This window comes from Mastomys coucha, unplaced genomic scaffold (assembly GCF_008632895.1).
Source record: "Mastomys coucha isolate ucsf_1 unplaced genomic scaffold, UCSF_Mcou_1 pScaffold14, whole genome shotgun sequence".
Classification (NCBI taxonomy): domain Eukaryota; kingdom Metazoa; phylum Chordata; class Mammalia; order Rodentia; family Muridae; genus Mastomys; species Mastomys coucha.
Window position 1 is genome coordinate 86,271,530 of NW_022196896.1, and position 21,550 is coordinate 86,293,079.

A 21,550-nucleotide genomic window follows, 5' to 3' on the forward strand; every position below is an offset into this window, starting at 1 on the left:
TGCTGACTGAATGTATTTTTTATGTCACAATTATATATGGCTTAAAAGAAACTTGGTTAGGTCTCAATCCTGTTAAGAAGGAACATACCTGGGGTGTACAAAGTGGAATTAAAAAGTGACATTTTAAATGCAATTTAAGTCAATCTTTTAGAACATTTAAATCATCTGAATGACTGTGATAAGCCATTTGACATTAGAAATGTGGCCATTTCAATTTACTGTGTCTTCCATCTTACCTGGTTCTCTCTCAAATCTCTCTTCCTCTTCAGACAAAGCTACCCTAAAGTAAGAACCAGAAAGTAAAGAGATTTTGGATAAAGCACATTCAAGGTTCATAGCCCCTAGTTCCATATAATTCAAAGTTTTATTCAGGAGGTACATAAAATGCTTATCTGGAGGATCAAATCTGTAACAGAGTATTATTAGTTCTATTGATCTGCACAGACTATAAAAACCCTTATTTTTATTTTCTTTCTGTTGTTGTTGGTTTTGTTTTGTTTTGAAGACAAGGTTTCCCTGTACTGGCTGTTCTGGAACTGAACTCAAAAGAGATATATATCTGCCTCTGCCTCTGCGTGCTGGCACTAAAGGCATGCAACACCACTGCTCAGCTCCTTAGTCCTGTTTTTGACTCCTTGTTTCTATAAACACTAACTCAGAGACTATGTCAGGATTGTAGGTACTGGGCCAAATACAAGGTTGAACATTCCTAATTTGGAAGTTTGAAATTCAGAAATTCTTTTTCATAAATAAGAACTTCTTTATCATCATAAGACTTGTTTTTATACACACAGCATTTAGAGTAGTATCTCCATTGGCCACGAACATGAGGCACGATAGACTCACATCAGTTTCTTTCCTCTGTGCCTACGTCTTCCTGTCAGCAAGGACTTCTAACAGAAAGGGGACGCAGCGCAGACTTCTATGGACGTGTCTGGAGTCTTTGCTCTCAGCTGTGTAACTAATACTCTTCCTGTCTTTTACTATGGCTTAGGATATTGCCCAAAGACTTTGGGACTTTTTAAAAATTTTATTAAAGTTATTCTAATCAGTTAAAAGATACAGAAGAAAACAAATGAATCTCATGTTTAGTCTCAGATTCATCCCTAAGATATCCCCATATCAAAATTCTTTTTGACAGTCTAAAAACTAGAACACTATACAAACATCATGGATAAGTGCTCCTGGCCCTGAGACTCTTAGGCCATAGAGTTTGGCATTTCATTTCCATACACTATAGGGTAGGCATGGCACTTACTTAACACATAAGAGTTGAGAGATGAACATCCTACACAAAATGTGGTATAGGTGATATTTGCCAAAGAAGGCAAGACAGAGTAGCCTATAATGTTCCTGGCCAATGGAAGGTATAGACATTTAAGGTATCCATCCAATATGGTAATTTAGGTATTTATAGTATCTATCTAATATGGTGATTTAGATATTTAGAGTCTCCATCCAATATAGTGACTTAGAAATTTATAGTATCCATCTAATATGGCAACTGTAGATATTTACTATATCCATCTCATATGATGATTTAGATATTTATAATATCCATCTAATATGGTGATTTAGAATGTCCATACCATAAAGAGTGGGGCACAGAAACTGAACAGAGATTGAACCATTATTCCCGGGCATGATTTCATAATTATCAGCACTGAAGGCTATTTTAATATTTCTTTAAAGACACCTAAAGACCAGTACAGTGTCATTTTAAAAAACTACAAAAACTCTTACAGAGTAAATAGACTTAGGATTGGGATGAAATGTCCAATGATAGTATACATATATGATTTTAAAAATATTTTTAAAACTTATTTATGAGTACACTGTTGCTGTCTTCAGACACACCAGAAGAGGGCATCAGATCTCATCACAGATTATTGTAAACCACCACGTAACCACATGGGAATTGAACTCAGGACCTCTAGAAGAGCAGTCAGTGCTCTTAACCACTGAGCTATCTATCCAGCCCCCTGTATATAACATTTTTAAACAACTTAGCTTCATTCATGATTTTAATGTCAACATAAAACTAAAGTAAGTTTAATTTATTCATACAAACATTTAGTTTGGATTTCCCATAGAGAATATGTTCGGGATCATCTTCTACTCAAGAGCCTCTGTTACTACTGGGCCATCAGAACTGTTGCTGTCTTAGCCAGTTTGCTTAAGACAGGAGTGAAGCAGCAGAAAAGCATGGGCAGAGCCAGGGAGCAGGCCTGTGGGGAGCACATTCTTGCCCCTGACAGAATCTGGAGTTGTTGCCACAGCTGGCTGGTACTTTTGGTGTCTCCTCTGCCTACCATGTAATAGCAGGGAGATATGCTTGTGTTGTTTGGGAAAATGACATAGACTAAACATTCACTGAGCCAATGACTATCTCCATGTGTGTCACAGGATGGCATCTAGGGCGTCCTTAGCACCAGAGGTGGCTCTTGCCTACTTACTTATTGAGGTTTGTAGTGAGACAACTGCCTTCTGTTTGTTCTTCTTTGTAGTCTGCAGTGAGATTGCCTGGAGTGTCTTGTAGTCGCTAAGGATACAAAATTTAATGTTAAGTAGATTTAAGAAAACATTTCTCTTTAAAATCAAAAGGAGAATAAAAATTTCAGACACTATAAAATAGAAAGTTCTGAGTTGAGAGTGCAAGCTGTGGGAGCATGAGATATGTGTGGCGGGCCTTTGCTGGCCGGCCACAATAACGACCAAACACGGGACGTCTTCTCTTGACGGTTTACTCAGGACATTTTCTTCTTGTGTTAACAGCTCTTTTAGGTTTCTAAGTGTTACACAGCTCTTTTAAGTATTACGCCTCTTCTTGGCGTCACGGCCTCCTCCGGTCTCCCAGTGTGCTTCTAGGTGCTGTGGCTCTTCCCGCTTCTGCAGAATGGGCAGCAGGCGGCAGGCGGCAGGCGGCGGCAGCCGGCAGCAGCGGCTCCTGCGTAGTCGCCGCTGCTCCTGCTTCGCCGCTGCTCTTGCCCGCTGCTCTTGCTTTGGGAATGGTGTGGCGTGGAATGGCGTGGCATCGCCCAAGCCCTCGTGGTTCTCCTGGGTTGGTTCTCTGGCAATCACCTCATTAGCATACACCTGCTTGGGAGGAGCTTGGTAGCATGCACCTGCTCGGGTTTGGTGCTTGATTGGTTAGCATACACCTGCTCGGAAGACACCTAATTTGCAGCTTGGGAGGGGCACCTGCATGAACAGCTGCCTACAGATATGCCCTTTGCACTGAGCCCCATGTTCACAGTTCCTCCTGGCCACCTGTGGAGCCACATGTAGCTGTGCCATGCCTTAGAGGAAGGGCCAAAGAAAAGACACTGCATTCCCCGCCTGTACCACAGTCCTCATCATAGAGATGCTCAGTCTAGATTCTGAGTGGAAATTAGGCCCTGAATGTGCCTAATACAATAATACACTATTTACTGAAGCATTTCTTATGGAATGGCCTTTAATCAAGGCCAGCTTTGGGGATGAAAGATATTATCTCACAAAATGACTTAAAAGATGGGTGAGGTGGGCAGGCTTGTGCCTTTAATCCCTTTCTGAGCACTATGTGAGTTCAAAGCCAGCCTGGTCTTCAGAGTGTTCCAGCCATGCAGGGCCACAGTGAGACCCTGTCTCAAAAAGGAAAAGACTTAAAAAGAGACTGAAGAGAGAATTCAGCAGTTAAGAGCATGTGTGTTCTCCAGGGAAGCCAAGTTCAACTCCCAGTACCAATGTAAGGCATCTCACAACCATCTGTAACTCCAGCCCCAGAGAGATCAGATACCTCTGACCTCCTCAGGCACCCGGGTAAGAGTGCACAGCCCTCCCCCCACCCCACCCCGGCTCTTCAACTTTTTTAAAAAAAAGATGACTTTAAAAATCTATCACCAACACTTCATCCAGCTGAGGTAAGAATGGTAGGTTAAAAGGCACTTAAAGCTAGCCCATCAGGACTGGAGAAATGATTATTACTGTGTGAAGAACCTGCATGCAAAGATGTGACTCGGTGCTGTACAAACATGGAGAAACTAAAGTCAATCTGAGCACCCTTTCATATGCACATGCATAGAACAAGGACCTCTCATGTTCATCTCTGCAGGACAGTGGCATTCATGTCAGGGCCACGCTGTGTGACCTGGGCATCGGAAACCACATCTGTGTACTTTATATTTTTTATTACTAAACTTCGCTTTCTTGAAATCTTTTTAACTATGTGTGCAGGTGCCCACAGAGCCCAGAAGAGTGTGCTGTCAGGTCCTAGAGCTGGAGTTACAGGAGCTGTGAGTCACCTAACATCGGTGTTGGGAACCAACCTTGAGTCCTGGGCACAAGCTCAGCTCTTCCATTCTGAGCCTCTGCCTCCAGCCCCACAGCTTTCCGTGAGCCTGTCACACTAGCACCTCAGCCCACAAGAGGCCTGTGTATGTTAGCGTTCCTGGCAGCTACTGGAACCTCGGCAGGACTGATCCTTAGGACTGGGGAGTATGTTTCCCAGAGTTCCATGAGCTTGAAACTAAGCCCAGCGAAAGACAGTGATCAGCTAAGCAGGAGGACCTGGGAGACATACCTTGAGAGCCATGAAGTCATACGGATGAAAGCCAGCACAGGCCTCTTGGATTTGGGACATCATCTGAGCTGTTTTCTCCCAGAACCCAAGTAATGTTCTCTGCGGAAACAGAAAAGGCAACACTATGGTTCTGCCCGTCCAGGCCTGGTCGGGGCTGATTCCTCACTGCTGTGCTGCTCAGGAACTGATCCCACTGTCTGAATGCCAGGGACCAGAAAGAATAGTTCTTCATTAAAGTGAGCACTGGTCTGTATGTGCACATGCCTGACTGTACCCAGCACTGGAGTGTGCCTACAGAATGAACATAGCTTATAATAAGAGAAAGAAAATCAATGGGTCCAAATACCTTGAAATCTAAAATCATAGGCATCAAAGGCATAAAAACACTAAATCTCTGCAGAAGGGACACATGTAATTTTTATGTTAGCATATGTAAATATTGCATGCACATGCTTGCATGGGTATATGAGTATGTGTAGATCTATGTCTTTTTGTGTATGTGCATGTCACGGAATGCCTATAGAGATCAGAGAACAACGTGTGGGAACTGGGTCTCTCAAGCCACCATGTGGGTCTCAGGGGTCAAATTCAGGTCATCAGGGTTAAGGGTGAGCACCATCACCCGCTGAGGATCTTACTGGCACAAGAATCTTTATGCTTTGTTTTGCTTTGTGAGGCAGGGTCTTACTATGTAGCCTTGGCTAGCCTGGAACTTGCTATGCATACCAGGATGTCCACAACACAGAAATCCACCTGCCTCTGCAGTGCTTGGATTAAAGGTGTGTGTCACTCTGCTTGGCCTATAAGTATCTATTCACTTAAGAAAATACTACTAAATTTGGCTTTTTGTTAAGGGTTCAACAAAGACTTGGCTCTAAAAATATGTTATTTTGGGCTAGAGAGATGGCTCAGTGGTTAAGAGCACTGACTGCTCTTCCAGAGGTCCTGAGTTCAATTCCTAGAAACCAAATGGTGGCTCACAACCATCTGTAATAGGATCTGATGTCCTCTTCTGGTGTGTCTGATGACAGCAACAGTGTACTCACGTGTAAATATAAAATAAATAGGGTCTTAAGGAATGTGTTATTTAGCTAACTGAGGTAATTTGTGATCTTCCTGTTGCTTCAAGATGCCGTTCCAGGACAAAGGTTGAGAGGGGAGAACAGAGGAGTGCAGAGCTCACAGCTGTTAGACTCCAGCCTGCCACTGCCTTCTCTTTCAAGGACATCTTTCCTTACACAGTGCCAACCTGAATCAGGGACATTGCTTTAAGACAGCAATGAGTGACCACCTCCTTTCACTAACTCTTTCCTTATTCAAAGACAGCTTTGCCCTGACTGTTTAAGAAGGCATGTGGAGGGCTGGTGAGATGGCTCAGTGGGTAAGAACACTGACTGCTTTTCCAATGGTCCTGAGTTCGGATCCCAGCAACCACATAGTGGCTCACAACTACCCGTAATGAGATCTGATGCCCTCTTCTGGTGTGTCTGAAGATAGCTACAGTGAATTACGCTGGAGTGGAGCAAGCGGGCCGGCAGAGGTCCTGAGTTCAATTCCCAGCAGTCACACACATGATGGCTCACGGCCATCTATACAGCTACAGTGTACTCATACACATAAAATAAATCTTTAAAAAAAAAAAAAAAGAGGGCATGTGGAGTCTGCAATCACTGCTTGTAAGTAGCTAGCACTAGTTGTCCACTTTCACATGTGAGTGAGGGCAGTATGTGTGGTGAGACTTGGAGGTAGAGGGGCATGGCACAGATAGCAATTTGGCAGGATAGGAGGCATACATGGCTGAGATGTGGTAAACTTGAGGCTTGAAGCCCAAACCACCATTTATTTAATTGTCATTGGCTTCATTATCTTTAGTTATTGCTTGACAAAAAAGTTTTCAAACATTTTGGACGGAGGTATTCTTTTTGCTTTTTTGTTTTGTTTTAGGTCAAAGTCTGGTCTTAAACTCTCTGCAGTTCTGGGGTTACCTGCATAAGTCCTATACCTGGCTGGGCCCAGTATCACTGCTTCAAACCAAAGTGTGTATAACCAGAATTATCAAGTCTTGGTGTTACTCCCTCACCACCCTAGCCTTTGTTTCTTTTTCTTTGCTTCTCAAATTTTGGTTTGGTTTGGCTTGGTTTTCTGATTTTTGGTTTTTTGAGGCAGGGCTTTGCTGGATAGCCTTAAGTATCCTGGAACTCATTTTGTGGGCCAGGCTGACCTTGAACTCACAGAGATTTGCCTCCTGAGTGCTGGGATTAAAGATGTGTGCCACCACACCTAGCTTTCAACCTCAGAAAGTCCCTAAATCTTTCACTGTGCTAGGACTCAAAAGAGAAGTGTGAAATTACAAGACAGACAGTTTCTAAGTGTCTCTTCAGGTCTCTGTCAGAACTTCAACAGTCAAAGGAGCAGAGCATTTTCTCACACCCGTTAGACAACTTTCCAAAGGGAATCGCACCACTTGTCCTTACTGCAAGGACATGCTGACCACAGAGTGGGTACCTGGTAGGTAGTGAGTGAGTGAGATAGCATATTGCAGCGACTAGCTCCGAGCAAGTCCACTTTCTGACAGACGTCCTTCTTTAACTTGTCAAAAGAATCTTTGCTGTTTCTCACTTGGGTCTGTACCTGCAATCATAAAACTGTCAGTTATTATCAACACCAAAGATGGACATCTAATGGGTTTGAAATAAATTTTTCTCTGTGTGATCATCCCATGGTTAGTGATGGAGGCTTTAGCTGTTGTTGATAATGTAGGGGAGTCTGTCTCACATCTATCTCTTTTTAAAACATTTACTTATGTTGCAGGGATTGGGGGAGCGTGTGTGTGTGTGTGTGTATTATGTGTGTGTGTATGTGTGTATATGTATGTATATGTGTATGTGTGTATGTGTGTGTGTATTATGTGTGTGTGTATGTGTGTATATGTATGTATATGTGTATGTGTGTGTATTATGTGTGTGTATGTGTGTATATGTATGTATATGTGTGTATATGTATGTATATGTGTATGTGTGTATGTGTGTGTGTATATATGTATGTATATGTGTATGTGTATATGTGTGTGTGTGTGTATTATGTGTGTGTATGTGTGTATATGTATGTATATGTGTATGTGTGTGTGTGTGTGTGTGTGTGTGTGTGTGTGTGTGTAGGTCAGAGAACAACCTGTGGGAGGAGGTTCTCTCCTTTCACCATGTAAATTCTGAGGGTGAAATTCAAGTCATCAGGCTTGGTGGCGAGTGTTCCTGCCCTCTGAGCCAGCTCACTGCTACTCCAATGGCTGTCCCATTGGTGAGAGATAAAAAATGAAAATCATATAGTTGAGAAGAAAAAAAGTATCCCAGATAAAAACAAATATCTGAAACGTTTAGGATTATGCACAGCATTTAGCTAAAAGAAGCAAAAAAATGGAAGGGCTGAGGGGATGGCTTGGTGGGCAAAGATCTTTGCCACCAGACCTGGTGACCTGAGTTTGATCCTTGGGATCCACAGGGTGAAAGGCGAGAACCAATGCCCAGAAGTTGTCTTCTGTCAATCACATGAATTCTATGGCATGTGCTCACACACAAAATAAATGAATAAATGTAATAAAAAATAAAAAATTTAGCCAGGCAGTGGTGGTGTACACCCTTAATCCCAGTACTCAGGAGACAGAGGCATGGGGGGGGCATCTCTTTGAGTTTGAGGCCAGTATGGTCTACAGAGTAAGTTCTAAGATAGCCAGGAGTACACAGAGAAACCCTGTCTCCAAAACCAATCAACCAACCAAACAACCATAAAAACAAACAATATGTAAAGATGAACATATTCTACTGGTATGTATGCATCTCACAAATAATAAATAAAAATTACATTTTGTGGGCTGGAGAGATGGCTCGGTGGTTAAGAGCAAGGACTGCTCTTCCAGAGGTCCTGAGTTCAATTCCCAGCAACCACATGGTGGCTCACAACCATCTGTAATGGGATCTGATGCCCTCCTCTGGTGTGTCTAAAGAGAGCAATAGTGTACTCATATACATAAAATAAAGAAATCTTTAAAAAATAGAAGCCATAGTTATTTCTTTTTTTTTTTCTTTCTTTTTTTGAGACAGGGTCTCTGTGTAGCTCTGGATGTCCTGAAACTCACTCTGTAGACGAGGCTGGCCTCGAACTCAGAAATCCACCTGCCTCTGCCTCCCAAGTACCACCACTGCCCGGCAAGTTATTTCTTAATAAATGTCATTGGATAATATAAGTACTGACTTTTGAAGATGTTTATTCATGCATTGACTTAACTAATATTTACAAGTTGTCTAGTTTATGAAACACTATTCTAGGAACTGAGACACTATGGCAAACAAAACAATGTTCATGCCATCACTGTCAGGTAGAGAGGGCTAGGAGAAGGACATAATTACAGGAGAGACTCTGCTTGGAAACACACAGGCAAGTGAAGGGAACTGGGTGACTATCTGATGCTCAGGAAGGCCCTTGGCAAGCTGGGTGTTTGAGCTGGACAGCAAGATGATGACCAGGCTATACCAAGACTGGGGTAAGCAGTCACCGCCAGGGAAAGGTTCCAGAGGAAGAAACAGGTAGAGCAGAGCCCTGGGGGCACAAGGAGGAGAAGAAGGCGGCGGTGTGGAGATGAAGGGCCAGACCTTGCAGGATTCTGAAAGGGACCAGATAGAGATCTGCTTGGTTTTTTGGTGGGCTTCTTTTTTTCCCCTTCCAGATAGGGTTTTCTGTGTAACAGCTCTGGATGTCCTGGAACTCTAACTCTATAGACCAGACTGCCTTCGAACTCACAGAGATCCACCTGCCTCTGGCTCTTGAGTGCTGGGATTAAAGGTGTGGCCACCACAGCCAGGCAGGAATCTGTATTTTTGTTTTGTGAAGTGAAACTCACATGATGTACACTCAACAGTTTGAAGATGCAGACCTTGGTGACACTTGTGTTCATGGTGGTGTCCAACTACTTGCAGACTAACTGTTAGTAGCAAGGATTATACCGGGGTTGGGACAGGCCTCAGGTCCAGTATTCACCTAGTTGACAGGGCTGCGGGGAATAATCAATGACTTCTGCTCAATAGTCTGATGTCACAACTAGAACCATTTTGGAAGAAGGAACTTCAATTGAGAAAAATGCCCCCCACTCCACACAGATGGCCTGGGGGTGAGCCTGGGGGTGAGCCTGGGGGGCACATTCTTGATTGATGTGCAGAGGTGCTACTCTCTGTTGTAGTGCTTGGGCTAATGGTCTCAAGTGCTGTAAGAAAGAGACTAAGCAAGCCACAGAGAACAGACCTGCAGGCAGCACTCCTCTGTGGCTTCTGCTTAGCTTCTGCCTACAGGATCCTTCTTTGTTTGAGTTCCTACCCAGCTTCCTCTGTTCTATGGAACTGTAAGCTGAAAAAAAGTGCTTTCCTGCCTAAGTTGCTTTTGTTAATGGTGTTCTATCACAGCCACAATGTAACTAAGACACAGGCAAGTCACTCGCAGTGTCAGGTACAGGGGAGGCTCCATCAGCAGTGAACAATGTGACTTTATTATAGGTTTATATAGGAAATAAATTACTGAATGAATTTTAATGTCCATATATGGTGAATTTATATATATACATACATATACACATACATACATATATATACATATATACATACATATACATATATACATATATATATGGACTCTACCAGTGAGCTGCATCTTCATCCATAGGGGATATAATTTACAATAAATTTATTTAAGAAAATATATTTAGAAGAATGTTACTGTAGCAGAATGAAAAATTTAATAATCTACACTTTTCATTAGAACTAAGAATCATTTTCACATGATTTTCACTTCAGCAATTATATATTTTCCCACTAGTAATAAACTATTTTCTGTCTGTACATAAATTCCAAAATTCAAGGTAAATAATATTTAAAACATGATTAGAGCTTTTGTGAAAGAGATAAAAAAGATAAGACTAAGAGGGAAGTGCCATTTAGAGTGAGTCTGCTGAAATATCCCAGCAACCAAGAAGTGATATTAAAACCTAATTTGGGGGGCTGGAGAGATGACTCAGTGGTTAAGAGCACTGACTACTCTTCCAGAGGGCCTGAAGAGTCTAAGAACCGGTGCAGTGGCATGCACCTGTAACCCCAGCCCGCCCTCAGGAAGCCCGGCCTGGGCTATACAGTGAGATCCAATCTTAGATGACTTAGCAGTAAGAGCACTGGCTGCTTAGCCCTTTCAGAGCTCCTCAATTCCAACAAGGAAATGGTAGCTCTCAACCATCTATGATTCGATCCAACACCTTATGTAGTGCAGACATACAAGCAGGCAGAGTACTTGCATACAGAGAAGGCATAAACCAACCTAGAGAAAGGAAAGGGATACATTTCTTACTTTTCTAAACTTTTCCATTTGTTTGAAGGTGTCCGGGTCAAGTTCCTGCGATGCATCTTTCATCCACAGCAGGGCTCCTCTGTACTCTGTGCGTGCCCGCTCCATGCGGTTAATGGTCACCAAGGTGTCAGAAATGGCCCTCTTACTGAACGTTGCCACTTCTTGCTTAAGACGAGACAGGGGAGTACACAAGGCCAATCTAATAGCACAGAGGTAAAGATCAGAGGATTGTACATCCATAAACAAAATTCTAGACACATTGCAACATGCATTCACCATGGAGCTGAGTCACAAATAGGGAATTCTTGACATGCTTTGAAGATTTAGAGAGCAGACCCTGAATTACTGAGGGGAAGGGGTTGTGGGGGAGGGTGGACATGTCTCTACAGATTTTCCCTTTTTACTTTAGGGAACACGATTTTGTTGATCCAGATATAAATAACCCACCAGGCACACCTGGTGTTAGAATTCTAAAGCAACACAGGACCCATGTTCCAAAACACAATGCAATTTACAGAGATGGTTCAGTTAGCAAATGTAGAAAACACTTGGGTTCAAAAGATTTGATAAAAATGCTAGGAAACAAATGGGGGGTACAGTTCTTGGCAGCTGAGATGAGGATAGAAAAACATATTTAAGGAGCATAACTCAAACCCCACTAGGCTAAGGCTGATTTTGATACAGAGGGCCCTGGACTGTCTGGCTCAACTCCTTAATGAGGATTTCTGCACTAATATGGCATTGCAGAATGAAGCCACCAGGGCCAGACATCATAGTGCAGAGCCTGATAAGGTCAATTTTCTGGTTTTGTCTAAAATACAAGGGTTCAAGCTACATTTACCATATATATACACAGTTATATATTATATATGTGTGGTAGTCTTTATAGCCCATATCTTTATGCTAAACACTGTGAAGTAATAAGTGGAAAGTGCCAAATTAAGAAAGAAGAAACATAGGCTGTGTATGGTAGTGCATGCCTTTAATCACAGCACATGGGTAGGCAGAGGGAGGTGAATATGAGTTCAAGGTTAGCATGGGCTACATAGAACCTTACTAAAAAAAAACTCTATTTAAAAAATTTTTTTTCCATGTAATTAGAGATACTATAGTGTTAAAAGTGAGTGACTGGAGGGGTGCAGCTCAGAGGCAGAGCAGCTGCTAAGACATGAGACCTGGCAGGCTCATCTGGTCAGCATCACAGAATAAAACACTGACATAGAAAAAATACACACACATATTTGAAATACTAGTCATTCTGTAACTCTATTATAGTAAACCATTTGAGAAATAGGAATATAATCTGAAATGCTGCTTTTAGAAATTGGGTATTCAAGAGCACCAATTTTTATGTAATTCTTTTGAATGCAAGTGATTAGAATAAAAAATATATCCTTAAACATATTTCTCTTGAAACATGTTTCACTGCCTTCTTAGAATCGGCAGTAGCCTTTCTTTGCCAACTTAGCCCACGTCAGAAGGGTCACATGACTACAGTTAAAGGGTGAAGAGAGCTGTGGTAAACCTTTGCTTGGCTGAAGAACAGAGGGCCTTGCCGGCGGCATCCATCATTTTGCCAGCTTGAGTTGCATCCCGCTCTGCTTGAAACTTTAAAAAGAGCCCTAGTTCATTTTCTTCCTCTGATATAACTAGGAAAAAGAATTACAGTTTAGTTAATTTTTTCATGTCACCATTTGCTTAAAACATAACAGGCAGAAGATATGACTCTACAGGTGAAGGTATGTGCCACCAAGCCTGACAACCTGAGTTCAGTTCTTAGAACCCAACTGTACTGGCTGGTTTTGTGTGTCAACTTGACACAGGCTGGAGTTATCACAGAGAAGGGAGCTTCAGTTGGGGAAGTGCCTCCATGAGACCCAGCTGTGGGGCATTTTCTCAATTAGTGATCAGGGGGGAGGGCCCCTTGTGGGTGGTGCCATCCCTGGGCTGGAAATCTTGGGTTCTAGAAGAGCGCAAGCAGGCTGAGCAAGCCAGGAGAAGCAAGCCAGTAAGGAACATCCCTCCATGGCCTCTGCATCAGCTCCTGCTTTCTGACCTGCTTGAGTTCCAGTCCTGACTTCCTTTGGTGATGAATAGCAACATGCAAGTGTAAGCTGAATAAACCCTTTCCTCCCCAACTTGCTTCTTGGTCATGATGTTTGTGCAGGAATAGAAACCCTGACTAAGACACCAACCCACATGTGGAAGGACAGAATTGACTCCTACCTGTTGACCTCTGACCTCCCCACACATGTTCTGTGTATACACAGACACACACAGAGACACACACACTCAAATGTAATTTCTTTTTTTGTTGTTTTTCTTTTTTTTTAAAAGATTTATGTATTTATTATATGTAAGTACACTGTAGCTGTCTTCATTACAGGTGGTTGTGAGCCACTGTGTGGTTGCTGGGATTTGAACTCATGATCTTCTGAAGAGCAGGCAGTGCTCTTCCCCGCTGAGCCATCTCACCAGCCCCCCCTTTTTTTTGTTTTTCAAGACAGGGTTTCTCTGTGTAGCCCTGGCTGTCCTGGAAGTTAACTCTGTAGACCAGGCTGGCTTTGAACTCAGAAATTGCCTGCTTCTGCCTCCCAAGTGCTGGGATTAAAGGCATGCGCCAGCACTGCCTGGCTTAAATTTTTAAATAAAGAATCACAAAGGGAAGAAAAATTCCCACGTGTGAGTTCCTCGACCGATGTGCAGGGGCTGACTCTCGGTCTGACACACACTGTTTAGCTCTGGGGACTTTAGATGCTACGTCAGCACAACTTTTCTTCTACAAAACCGACTGCTAACAGATAAACCCACCAGTGAGTCAAACCATAAAAACTGTGTGGTGCACTGAGACCAGCATGGCCTACGAAGAAAGAGTCCAGGGGTGCTGCCAGATAGTGAGAAGAAACTGAAGAGAAACAAAGAGATTTCGACTGATTTGACTACTTTCATATCTATCATAGATTTAAAGACAAAACAAAACAGAAGGGCCTGGCTGACAGGAAGTGGGGCCTGGAACATGTTGTGCTCCCCAAGTGTGAGGCCCCACGCACACACAGAAGTTGGCTCAGGGTTTTTGTTTTGTTTGCTTATTTTCTGAGACAGTGTCTTAGTGTGTGTCAGATAGATAGCCTTGACTCCCTGTGTAGCCCAGGTTGGCATCTATGCTATGAACCTCCTGCCTCAGCCTCTCAACACCAGAATATACAGCTGCACTATCACCCCTGGTGTGCCTCACCTCTCCCCACCCAACCCCTCTCTCCAGGGTCTTTCTACAGAGCCCTGGCTGCCTGGCTGTCTTAGAACTCAGTATGTAGACCAGGCTGTCCTGGAACTCACAAAGCTCCACCTGTCATTGCCTTCCGGGTGCTGGAATTAAAGGCATGTATCACCATGCCCAGCCTGGAATTCATTCTTGTTATACTTTACAAAAGTGTCAGACTAGAAGCAAACCACAAGGCAAAATAGTGCTCCTTTATTACAGACCCATTTTAGAAACAGCAACCTACTCCTCTACCTGGTACCTTCTAAACCACTGTCAGATGGATAGGAGGAACAGGCCGTCAGAGCTCCACCTGAGTCAAAGGGACCCTGAAATGACACCAGTGTCACACCTACTTTCATCTTAGCCACCAAGAGGTTGAAAACAGAAAGGGCTTTCACTGTGCTCAAGATGTGTCGGTGGCACATGCTGCGTCCTCTGAAACAAAATTGTGGATTTCTTGGCTTTCCCTCTAGGAGCTGTGACAAACTGTTGTTACAGGAATCAAAATTGTGAAAAAAAATCAAGACTTTCCCCTGCTGGTGTGGGCAACATGGCAAAAGCTACAGTTAAGCCACAAACCAGAGATAAGACAAAAGGTCCATCCCATCCAGCAGTGCTAATTTGACAATGAAATTTGAAAGAGAAGTTGGGGTGTGTCTTCAGTTTGAAGATAATGCAGGGGTCACAGTAAATAATGAAGATGAGGTGAAAGGTTTGTCACTACAAGTCCAGCTGTAAAGGAGTGTGCAGACTGGGGGCCCAGAATTGCATCTGTGGCCATCTGATTGAAAATGGTCCCCACAGACTCATAGGGAGTGGCATTGCTAGGGGTGTGGCCTTGTTGGAATAGGTGTGGCCCTGTTGGAGGAAGTATGACCCTGGAGGTGGGCTTTGAGGTCTCAAAAACTCAAGCCAGGCCTAGTGGCTCATCATCTCTTTCTGCTGCCTGTGAATCCAGATGGAGAACTCTCAGCTCCTTCTCCAGCACCATGCCTGCCTGCATGCCACCATGCCTCCCAGCCATGATGACAATGGATTTAACTTCTGAACTGTAAGCCAGCCCCAATGAAATGTTTTCCTTTATAAAGAATTGCCGTGGTCATGGTGTCTGTTCACAGCACTAGACATCCTAAGATAGCCAGCATGCAATCAGGCAGCACTGCATTAGTCTCATTTGTAAAATATAAAATATAATGCCCATTTAAAAAGTAAGCACAAGATAACAAAGGCTGACAGGGAAGCCCTCAGCCCAGCCCCCAGAGCACCATGATGCAATGGAGAGGTGACTTCTCAGTCTGTCATCACCTTTAATAAAACCATGCACGGAACTATAAGCAACTAACACAATCCAGAGAGGATGAGTCTGGGGGATCTAGCCTGCTAAACCACTGCTAGTATCTTCATAGTTACAAACTCAACATTTTAAATTTCCTTTGGTATCTTCTAAATACAGGTGTAGCAGTGCTTCTCATTGTGCTGAAAGCACAGCTGTTCTGCCTCTATAGCCAGCCCCTGGCCAGAGGAGAGTGTCCATGCTTTAACCCACAATCTTTTGTTTGGGTCCCAGGCTTTAATGAGGACTCAAAGGTGTGAGTCTGCTGCCTTTTGTACAATGCAGACTGCAGGGCAGATTACAAGCAGTAGGGATGCTGATGTGTCAGTTTTGTTAACTTCAAACATTCTTGCAAGCTTCAGGGCGTCATGAGACTCAGATCCACCTCTCATGGTTCAAAGGACTCCAGATAACTACTCCTGTCAATCTACAACCAAAACTTCCACGCCTACTGTCTATCCATGACGGTGGGCTCCCCTCCCCCAACTACCAGGACCATGGGCCTGAAAGTTTCAACTGTACACCCTGTTAGCATTTCTCCTAGGCTCTGCCCAACAGTTACCTAGCAATGGCCAGGTAAGGGTCAGGAGCCAGGCATATAAGAACTGTTCAGGCTTCTCCCTCCCCCAACTCTTCCCATCTTTCCTCTCTCTTGTCCCCTCCCCCCTTTCTATTCTCTGTCTCTCTTCCCTCCCTCATGTCCCCAGCCGGCCTCATCCCTTCTTCCTCTCTCCCCTCCTCCCTCTTTTCCTTTTCTCCAATAAACCCTCTCAATATTAGGTTTGTCTCATGGCTTGATTTCTGAGGCAACGCTTTGGCATGGGCCTGCCCAGGCGCTCCCTTCCACCGCACTACCGCCGCCATCCTAACTTTGCTTTCTGTCCCTAGTCTGTACCTATCCCAGCAGATTTCCAGTCAACTGAAGACGCCAGCCTCAGAGGCTTTCAGAACCTGCATCCCAGATTGCTGCAAAGCGGCTTGCACTTCCCTAGCCCCAGATGGTCCAGAAAACAGCCGCCTCCAGCCTGCATTCCTGTCTCCCCTTCCGGCCCTTTGACCAACATTCCAGCCTTCCTGGTCCACAACAACAATGCCCCAGTGTCAGCTCAGAACTGATCAGAACAAATGGCTGAGGTACCTGTTACCATCAGAGCAGATGCTGGCCAGCTCTGCCAGCCCCAGTCAGCCCCTCCTCACACCTCCCCCTGCCCTAAGTGCTTCTAACCCAGGGGCTGGGCTTTCCTTCCCCTCCCCCAGCTTCTTTTCCTTCTCAGCCTTTTTGGCTACCTGCTCTCTTGGCTCTTCTCTTCTGGACCTTTCTTCCCTTTCTTCATCCTTTGCCCTCTCTCCTCTTCCCTCTCTCTTGTCTTCCATGCCCTCTCCCTTAAAGTTTGGTTCAGTGTGGACCCTTCCAGATGCCTCTGGCTGTGAGTTCCCTCATAGCTGTAATTAAAAACCTTCTCAACCATACCTAGGAGCAGTCATTTCCTCATTTTCATTCAGGAGGCATGTTAATTTAATATTCTGGTTAGTTGAGAGATACACATTTTGTTTGGCTCATAACTTTACTATTAGGAAAAGTCTTCATTTCTGTGTGAGGATTTAGGGTTCTCTGGGACCACGGAACACGTTAACCAGGTACAGAGTGAACACAGTCTTACCTTTATTGATGTTGAAAGGGCAGGTGAGGCTGGACCTGGGCTGCTTCTGTGATGGGACTTGCCAGCCAGCATGAACAGATACCCCACACTGACAGCCTCATCCCTCGGCAACTGATTCCATAAAGACGTAAATACTGTTCCCTGACACTGCATGGTGAGTTCACACAGCTCAACACTCAATCTCTATCACAAAAGTTCACAGTATTGTACTAACGTACTGTATTTGTCTGATAGTATTAGCATCAGAAAACCTATTAGTCTAAGAGTCTCTAGACACCACGAATTTCTCTAAAGAGAAAGTGCACACTGAAACCTGCATATATGATCTCTTCCTTATTCTAAAATGCCAAGAGGATGCTGAAAGATCTAGTGATTTCAAGGCAAAATTAAAGACACACAAACTTGCCAGTCTTTCTAGACATTTCCCAATGGACCATGATGGTCCAGTAGTCATGGCAGTCTTTTACAACTTGGTATGTTTGACCTTTAGTAATCTGGCCCCAAGTGTCCCTTGCCTTTTAATCTTCTTAGTCTTAATTATAAACTCTTGTATGAATGCATACTGTTTTCTTTCTTCAGTCTCATTCCCTGGCATCCAAATCTCTTTTTTCCTTATCCATCCACCCTCCAAAAACCACCTAACCATAACCCTCAACAGAGTTCCCATTGTCAGTTACTATAGCCCAAGTTAATTCCAGCTGCAGTTTTGGGTTACGGCTCTAAACTGTCTCAGATGCATGCTTTCTGTATAATTTTTTATTTTGTTGCAGTAAGTTCAACTATGTCATAGAATATATGATATATCCACACACAGAGCTTTACTGTAACCCAGGCTGATCTGGCAGTAACTCTGTGGTCCACACTAGCCTCTCACTCAGTGATCAAGCCTCCTGACTGCTGGGGCTACAGGGGAGAGGTACCACACGGACAAGGAAGTAATTTATCAATGAGCAAATGTTTACTGAATGCATGCTAGATACTGTTTTTAAGGTTTGGGGACACACTGTAAACAAAAACAATTCTTGCACTATCAGATCCACAACAATGGTGCAGTGGGTTACAGCACTTGCCACCAGGCCTGATGACCTGACTTCAATCCCAGAGTCCACATGACGGGAAGAAAGAATTGGCTCCTGCAAGTTGTCCTCTGACTTCCACAAATATGTCTTGGCATATGCATGCCCTAGTCCCAAGTAAAAGATAACTAGTAAGTAATAAAATGTTAAAAAGAAAAAAAAATTCTAGGTGTTAAAAAAAACATTAGATAAAATACACTGTAAGAGCACAGAGGAGGTATAAAGGAGAAGTTACTTAAATTTAGATATGGGGGTCAAGGGAAAGCCTCATTAAACCTAAGGGAAACCTCAAAAACAAGGGAAGTTAAGAAGCACATGATGCAGAAGCTTGTTGTGAAGAAATTAACACAGTTCAATGAAATGATTTTAAGATATGCAATCAGAGCAGCAGCCACATCCAGCAAATCACTATACATGCATATATATGTATACATGTTTATATATATATATATATGTGTGTGTGTGTGTGTATATACATACATGTGTGTATTTATATGTATGAATGTATGTGTGTATTTATATATATGTGTGTATATATATATGTGCGTATATATATATATATATATATATATATATATATATATGAAGCCTGATGACCACCAGGCAGTGGTGGCACACACCTTTAATCCCAGCACTTGGGAGGCAGAGACAGGCGGATTTTTAAGTTCGAGGCCAGCCTGGTCTACAGAGAAACCCTGTCTTGAAAAACCAAAAAAAAAAGCCTGATGACCTGAGTTCAATCCCCAGAGTGCACATTATAGAAAGAAAGAATTGGCTCCTGCAAGATATACATACATATATATACACACACACACACATATACAGATATACACACATACACACACACACACACACATATACACATACACACACACACACATATATTTCCCCCCATATTCTACTATAATTGAAGTGGAGAAAGAAATCCAAAGGTTAAGTTCTAACTTGAAGAGGTCAGGGTCAGAGAAGAACCCACAATGGCAGAAGGCTGAGAAGAGGGAAGCAGGGCAGCCGAGCATGGGAAGCAGAGTGATGGAGGTGGACTGGGAGGAGGAACTCTTCAGCTGTGGGGATGAGAATTGGTCACTGGACTTTCCTTCTTGTGACCTTGACCAAGGATCCTCCGAGGAGTGGAAGTGCTGTGCTCAGTGTAAGGAGAAATGGAAGGAAGGGACCTGCTGTGACCTACTCTGTAAGCCCAGGAGGGTGGAGGCTAAGAGACTGGAGGCCCCAGGCCAGCTCGGCTACACACAGGCAACCTTGCTGAATGTTTTTATGAGAAAGGAAAGCAATGAGGTACTGACATAGGGTCTGCAGGGGTCGAGGGAGGCTTTGAGTGATGGGAGCAAATCTTAAGGCTTACCAAGAAAACTGGAGAGTAGAATGTGAATGTTGTCACATGATTTAATGAACCTCAGAAGGGAAAGATTTGGGAAAGACTGGGGATTTGGGGAACAGGTCACTATAACATTCATAGTTTGCAATAAAATCATATGAAATGGTTTGATAAACCACTACTTTCTCATTAAATGATTCATTTTTTTAAATACATACCAATACTTATTTGAAATTGGAATAATCAGATATCTAGGATGTCATACCGTTGAGTCTTAGCTGGTATTTCTCAACTATCTTCACAAGTTCATTGCATGTCTCCTGGATGGAGTGAAAAACCTTGAAAGATAAATGTTATTAGGACAATTTAAGGAACAATAAACAAATACAACTTTTAGCACTTCAAAAGCAAAACATCAGCATAAAAGTATCAGTTAAGTATATTTTATAAGTTATATCCATTTTACAGGGCATTATATTACTGACATAGAAAGCACATTTAAATTTCCCTGTGACTGGAGGGAAAGATAAGAATGTGTGGAGTCTATCTACAGAACCTGTTCTCCCCTCATCTCCCAAGCTGTCTGAACACTACAGTTATACCCATTATAAACTGCATCAAATATCGTCAATGACACATGACAAGAGAACACTTTAGAGACAGTTGATGCTTGATATAGCTTTACTAGTATTAGTCCAATCAAAACAGCTCAGTACTGGCTGGGCGTAGTGACGCACACCTTTAATCCCAGCACTCAGGAGGCAGAGAAAGGTAGATCTCTGTGAATTTAAGGCCAGCCTGGTCTACAAGGCAAGTCCAGGACAGCCAAGGCTACACAGAGAAACCTTGTCTCAAAACCACCTGCCACCCTCACCACCAAAAAAAATGTACTGGACCCAAGTAGTGGTGGCACACTCCTGTAGTCCCAGCATTCAGGAGGCAGAGGCAGATGGATCTCTGAGCTCGAGGCCAGCCTGGTTTACAGGGTGAGTTCCAGGACAGTTAGGGCTGTAAAGAAAAACCCTGTCTTGAAAAAAATCTGATTAATTAATTAATTAGTTAATTAATTAAAAAATGCACTAGGCATGTGTGGTACTAGTAAGGGAACAGAGCCAGGAGGACTATGAGTTCAAGGCCACCTGCACTATGGCCATTCATACCACATGCAAAGCAGGTACATGGACGGTCATGATAATTTTTTCTTTTGTTCTGTTTTGAAACAAGATGAGCACAATATATAGTTAAATTTAAAAAGTGGCAAGGATTCTGAGTGGTTTTACAATAAAGAAATGACAAAAGTTTGAGATGTATTTAACCTAAACATTCTATACCCCATTTCTAGAACGACTTACTTATCCTTATTGTTATGTTTTCCCTACACCATGTGCACGCCTGTGCTACCAGAGGCCAGAGAGGGTGCCTGATCCCCTGAGACTGGAGTTACAAATAGCTGTGGGCTACCATGTGAGAACTAGGAATGGTGCCTTGGTCCCCTGGAAGAGCAGACAGGGATTTCAACTACTGCCACCTCTCCAGACCTCTATGCCATTAATGTATACAATTTTTATATTTTTATATATCAGTTAAAAACAAGTTAAGGTTTAAAAGAAGGGGCTGGTGAGATGGCTCAGTGGGTAAGAGCACTGACTGCTCTTCCGAAGGTCGTGAGTTCAAATCCCAGCAACTACATGGTGGCTCACAACCACCCATAATGAAATCTGATACCCTCTTCTGTGTACTCATTTATAATAATAAATAAATCAAAAAAAGATTTAAAAGAATATATTATAACATCAAATTTAAACTGCTTTTGAGAAAGAGAGCTGGAGATGTTCTTAGTGGGTGAGCACACCCATAGCATGGGGGAGGGGATAGGGAGGGAGTGGGGGAGGGGAAGACATGGGAGAAGGCATGGGGAGGGCATGGGGGAGGGCATGGGG

At 43.2% G+C, this 21,550-nt stretch overlaps 1 protein-coding gene across 16 annotated transcripts in view; it reads right to left on the bottom strand.

Moving 5' to 3' along the window:
* Window positions 1-21,550, bottom strand: part of Ica1l (islet cell autoantigen 1 like) — a 54,744-nt gene that overhangs the window by 15,817 nt on the left and 17,377 nt on the right. For all 16 annotated transcript variants that reach the window (XR_004117906.1, XM_031367650.1, XM_031367647.1 and 13 more), the window contains exons 3-9: window positions 19,876-19,948; window positions 12,468-12,591; window positions 10,943-11,141; window positions 7,067-7,192; window positions 4,562-4,660; window positions 2,457-2,542; window positions 237-280 (exon numbers count right to left, since the gene is read on the bottom strand). Coding sequence is in view for 15 of the 16 variants with exons in the window: in XM_031367650.1 (XP_031223510.1) it covers window positions 237-280; window positions 2,457-2,542; window positions 4,562-4,660; window positions 7,067-7,192; window positions 10,943-11,141; window positions 12,468-12,591; window positions 19,876-19,948 (751 nt within the window). In the remaining variant the exon portion in view is untranslated. The remainder of the gene's footprint in view (window positions 1-236; window positions 281-2,456; window positions 2,543-4,561; window positions 4,661-7,066; window positions 7,193-10,942; window positions 11,142-12,467; window positions 12,592-19,875; window positions 19,949-21,550) is intronic.